The sequence below is a fragment of the Xiphophorus hellerii genome, chromosome 18, assembly GCF_003331165.1.
Source record: "Xiphophorus hellerii strain 12219 chromosome 18, Xiphophorus_hellerii-4.1, whole genome shotgun sequence".
Taxonomy (NCBI): domain Eukaryota; kingdom Metazoa; phylum Chordata; class Actinopteri; order Cyprinodontiformes; family Poeciliidae; genus Xiphophorus; species Xiphophorus hellerii.
In genome coordinates, this window is record NC_045689.1 from 16,352,360 (window position 1) to 16,358,359 (window position 6,000).

Genomic DNA, 6,000 nt, shown 5'->3' on the forward strand with positions numbered 1-6,000 from the left:
TCTGTATATAACAGCAGATAACCCAACTAATTACCCAATAGAGAACTACTAAAATTAATAGTTATTAGCTTTATTACAAGCAACTAAATAACGTACATTTAGGACAATTTGCATTCTAATACAACAGCCTCATATGAATCTCTGCCTATTTGTCAACATTGTAAATGTATTTTATTTTTATACAAATTTTGATGATTGCTTATTCATCTGGTTTAGGTAATTTACAAAATGCTGTTATTAAAAATTATTCTAAGTAATCTTATCAGGCTACGAAACATGTTAATGCAAGAATATAATAAAACATCAGTTTTGGTCTGAACCAGTTGTGACATTGACATGACAGAGTTAGAGCACCTGTGTTTAAAACACTACATTCTGTGCTATTTAAACTTTAAGTAAGGGGTATTATAGAAAACTGACTTTTTTGGGGCTTTATGTCATGTTATGTTATTCCCTCCTTAAAAAACATACCTGGAGTGTTGCTTTGATTCTTTCATGCATATTTGAGAAATCCTCAAAGCTCCCATGGTGGCCATTTGGGAATGCCTAAACACTTACTCTGCAGTATCCAGACAAGCTTCCACCTAACAGAGCAAAGCCCCTCTAGACTAGTGCCAGCAACAGTTAGCAAACACCTGGTAGAAATGTGCGCCTGCTCAGCTCATACAAACTACTTCTTAGTCCAATGATCCTAAGAACAGGTGTAAACAGCATCTAGAGAAGCATTGTTGTGATGACGTGCTGAAGGCGGAGTGTCAGAGACAGAGGCCCAATTTCAAGGTGTCAAATTACAAAGTCAAATTTTCATGTCTTGTTTGATATATACAGCATTCTTATAACATCTGAAGATAACATAGTTACTTGATTGTGCTTCAAAATGGTGCTACGTGAATCTTTAAACAACAGATTGAAGTGGGTAATAGCTGTTATTTCTGTAACTGGCCAGTATTAAATTAAACTGCAGTATAACACAGAGAGCTATTGGAATTTTTAGTATGCGAGGAATACGTAATATCTGAATTACAACTGTGTCTAATCATTGAGCAATAAACCTGATTTCAATGTTGAGGCAACACAGGGTTTACTCCAGAAAACGTAATAACAATGGTGGTAGGTCAGTCATTCAGCGGCCTGACGTGTTTTTGAGTTTTAAAAAAATGTTTAAAGTTGACAGGAAATTTGAGAATATGATCAGGTAATTTTGTACTATTGGAAAACATTATTAACAATACCCAAACACCAACTGAAAAGTCTCAAAAAATGGCAAACGTGAAAAAATAAAATACATTTCAAATAAATATACATTTTTTGCACTTCGGTTGTTTCACCCTCATTAAAGTGTTCAAAATGTTTTGATTCTTTATCTGTGTTTTGTCACTTTATTTGCTGAAGCTGTTAGCGTCCAGCCCAGTGAAGACAGGAAGTGGTTACAGTAATCCTGTGAATTAAAAAACACACCTGACCTCAGCTTCCCTGTGTATTCACATACTGACCATACTATGTTACCATTGTGCTTCTCACCAAATTGATTCTTTAACCCGTCTTTGCTATCATTGTTCCTGGTGTATAAATAAACTTAGAAATAAACAAACAAATCTTAGCCTGGTGGGGGCCCAAATTAAGCCTGGTGGCCCGCCCGGCTTATAATACAGTGTGTGAATCCCTGCAACATATAGCCTTCATTCAGACAGGAGTCACAGCTAACTCTAAACATAATCCAGATTTAGTAGGAGATATTTTGTCTACATTTAGAACACATATAGACCAAGCAGTTTTGCCCTCGGTTCATTTTAATGTCACCAATTCAAACTCCACAAAATAAAGTTTATCAAGTAAAATCAAGATGACAAGATGCTTTCTAGGCATCATCAGAGAGGAAGTTGATTGAACTGCATTTTCCAAACCATACTTAAAAGTCAGACATTTTTAACACATAAAACTTAAACTCCATTCTCTGGATGCCTAAGAGACCTCCTGTCAGAGATGTAGCATTTCTACCTAACGAGAGCAATTCACACAGACAATCTCAATGGCTGATAGGACTGTAATCTTTTCGATTGGAGATGATGGTTCACACTGAACACATCATGGTTTGTCTTTGTAAAATGAACTCAACATCTACTCAAGTGATGTCTAGACATATTTTTGTCATAGGAAAGCTTGTACAACTCAAATTTTAAATTGTAAAATGTCCTGTTTCTACCCGCCAAATATATAGCAGTGATATCTAAGTAAGTATTTATATTCACCATTTTTCATTACAATCCATAATTTTCTCAATTTTAGCTCCAATATAAACCAATTCAACATCGGAGTATCACATTTTTCACACAAAAAAAATGAATTAGCTGGTTTCACTTTGCGTTTCCTGACTTTTCTCTATTGTTTAGAATTTCTTTATGGTTTTCATGAATACTTTTTCCATTGTGTATAACTTTTTTAATAAACCTCTAACAGAGCACAACTGCCTGGTCACAAGATGAATAGATGTAGACAAGATTTCTGAACTCTTGTTTGAACATCACCGGAATTTAAATATTTTGCTATTTAACATGCTTGGCTGCAATTTGCCTGGGCAACATATTTAGTATATGCTGTGATTCATAGACTTGCAGAGCAGCTTTTTGTGCAGGCATCTGATTAAAGCTCTTCACAAGTTGGGTACCACAACAAAATGGCAGAACCAGATCAAAGTACGGAGCGTCAAGGAACAACTTCTTAATGCTCCGTGCAAGCATCATCAAATGCACAGCAACATATAGGTTTTCTAGACTGCATTGTAAGTATAGAATTTGGTGGGGGGTGTGGGGGATGTTGGACGAAGCTCCCAACATCCATTACACAGGTTACCATAGAGACAGGCCAGTGAGAGCAGGCCCAACTAGGAAACAGCAAGAATTGTCTGGAATTCAATCTCTGTGCTGGCTTCAATCTGCAAGGTCATTCATTCATTCTGACAATGACTGCTCAGCCGATGAACACCTCCTTCTCATGATAATCAACAAAACATCCAGCTGCAGAGGACAAAGTCTTACAGCCAGGCTCTGCTACAGTGATGGAGAATTCAAGTAAAAGCAATGGATGGAAATGCGCTTTATACAACATCTTAGGACACATTAGCACTGGAAAAGTACGACGTCTGCCACTGAGCGCTGTCTGCGGCTTAATCCCTATCAGTTATTTGCCACAGGCCCCCTCAATAATCCCTTACGCAATAAATGGACACAATCTTGCATGGTGGTTGATCTAATGTCAGAGCCAGATGATTATGATTAATGAGGATTCCTTATTGTTCCTTTATGAGTTTCAGCACAAGCTGGGCTGAGGGAGATACCATTTTATATGGAGTCGGTGTCAATAAACAGCGCCGACCAAGGGCTGCCTCGGCTCCGAAAAAGAAAGAAAAAAAAACAGTCGACACAGAAACAAAAATCAATTTCGAAGCCGTATTTTATCATTCCGGCTAGAGGGGAAAATCCATTTTGGGGGACACACATATCGCAGCTCCTTGATGCGGTAAAATATATTCATACCTGTAATTCTCAGTTTTGGCAATTCTTGATTCGTAAATTCATCTTTTCATTTTAGCCCTTTTTTCATCCAAAGCCAGCCAACCATTGGCTGGTTCTCTTTCGGTACAGGAACGAACCCCAAGATGTCGCCCGTGTTTTTCTTATGGATGTGTTTCCATTTTCTTTCCCTTCTCCTTCATCTAACACTCCCTTTGCTTTCCCCCTGTTTTCGTACACACCCAGGCAGCCATAATCCCTCCCTGTAGAAGCCACTGTGGCCAGTACGTGAATGCAATAAACTGTATCAATTTTCCACCATTGATTGTGGATATACTAGATGGGTGCACAAAAATTCTGTGCTTACTAACAGCAATGTGCAGTGCTGCACAAAAGTGCAAAAAGAGCATGAGTTGTAAAAATTACTCATTATTTGAAGAGAAAAGGAAATCTGATACCAACATTTATTGATGTAGGATCTCCTTTAACATTATGCTTTTGTACTTGCTAAATTAACTGTCTTAATTATCCTAAGGTAAGATCTTTAAACGGCATTTTGGAAATAATAAAACTGATCAAATTAATGTGAAAATGTTTTGAGGAAAGGATAGGTTACAAGTGACGCATGACTTAAAAATAATCTTAATGCAAAAACAAAATGCATGCTCCAGGTGTCTAATTTTGCCATTTGAACACCTTTTCATTCATTCAAGCCAACATGAACTTGAAAAATATGTTCACAGTGGGGGAGGGGGAAAGGGTTAAACCAAGTGTCCATTATATTAAAGACGTCACTTATTACTAAGGGCCACAGTGGAAGTAAGCTGACAGGATGAGAACTGTTTTGCATTACAAAAAATCAAAACAATAATTTGATGCAATTCAGTTCATCAAAACTTTAAAGAAATCACCAAATTTTATCAGTGCATTTACGGTTTTATCTGTGACATAAAGCCCACAAACAACATTGTGGTTTCGTTTGGCTCAGAATGTGCCTCTGAAGGCCATAAAATGTGTATTTTTTGCAGGAGAGCTTGAGGGATTTATCAGTTCAAGCCTCACCCATTCTCTCTCCCTCTCCATCAGGGGTGTCAAGCCTTTTGACAACCGTACAAAATCCATTCCATGTGGGTCACAGGTGACCTTCCATACTCCCTCCTTCAGTCATTTAGCAGTCTGGCACTAATTTGTTTTTTGTTTTGTTTCTGTTTTCTGCATAAGGTGACAGACATTTAAGTGGCATGTTAAAAACTTACCATTCAAGATGCTCTGGAGGAAGATAAAAGCCAATATCCACATGCCCTGCTCCGTTCAATCCCCCTAAAGCTACGCTTTCTCGTCTTCCTCCGACCGGTGCCTCCCTGGGTTTCTCTTCAGTGCGCCTAGTGTAAGGTTAAACATTTGCTTGTGTCTTGAAGCGAACCAGTCCGGGTCTCTATACTTTTTTAATTTAATTTTTTTTTTCTTCCCTACTTTTATTTCGCGTCGCTGACCTATGTCTTTGCTTTTATTTTTTGCGCTTGGACAGAATGAGGCTCTGTGATTGTCTTGGGGAGAGCGCTGCGCGCAGACTCTCCTCTTGTGCTCCGCGTCTTGCTGCTTCTCCCTGTTATTCAAAGGGGATGCTGAAGTGGTAAAGCCCAGGTGTGTGTGATGCTGAGTCAGAGCCGGGTCCTGGTGCCAGAAATAATTTCCCAAATTAGCCCCGAACTAAATCTCCAAAACAAATAAGAAGAAAAGGGAAGAAAAAAAAAATCAAAAGCTTCGATTATCTAATTTAAACAAAAACTCTCGGTTCATCCTTGAGAAAAAAAATAGTTTCAGACAATTAAAATTAGTCCAACTAATAGAGCAATGAAGCAAAAAAAGTGGAAAGAGGATAAGACAATGAAAAGGACGCTGTTTTTTTCTGACTCCAAAGTCACACCATCTTCACCGCCTCTTTGCGTCCAGCAAGGAGCGACCAAGCACATCTTCCCCGCTGTCGATCTCTAATCGCAGCCTCACGGAGTCTCTGAGCATTACACAGAATAACTCTCTCCCCCTGCCCCTGTAGACGCTTTAATTCCTCATTGCCTTAAAGGAGCAGAGGCGGCTACCGGTCCGTCTTGAGGGCAGGACACCAGGAGGAGGAGGTGTGAGAGAACGCGCTGAGCGGGGCATTTGCATTAAGGAAATAAGGCACCTGACGCACCGAGGCACCAAGGATTTTTACGCACGGGGTTTTATCAGCTCACGGAGAAGGCGGTGTCTGTTTCTGTGCAGGTGTACTCATCATCCAGATCTGGCATTGATTGATCTAGATTTCCAGGGTGTGTTTTCTTTTCCTTTCTTTCTGTATTTATTTTACCTCAGGGGCGTCTCCATAAAGTTTTGCAAGGGGTATCTAGATGGGGGACACCAATAATCAAGAGCTGGCGCACAAAATAGTATGTCTATGGTGAAACTAATATTTATGTTCAGTCATGACATAAGGGGAAAAAACATCCTG

General features: G+C 39.1%; 1 protein-coding gene across 3 annotated transcripts in view; it reads right to left on the reverse strand.

Moving 5' to 3' along the window:
* dscamb (Down syndrome cell adhesion molecule b) overlaps nucleotides 1–5,679 on the reverse strand; it is a 132,138-nt gene extending 126,459 nt beyond the window's left edge. The window contains exon 1 of one of the 3 annotated variants that reach the window (XM_032545408.1): nucleotides 4,766–5,636. In XM_032545408.1, coding sequence (XP_032401299.1) covers nucleotides 4,766–4,808 — 43 coding nt within the window. In that variant the 5' untranslated portion in view covers nucleotides 4,809–5,636. Of the gene's footprint in view, nucleotides 1–4,765 lie in introns of all 3 variants that reach the window. The other 2 variants (XM_032545409.1, XM_032545410.1) reach the window with 2 other exon arrangements.
* Between the last annotated feature and the right edge of the window lie 321 nt (nucleotides 5,680–6,000).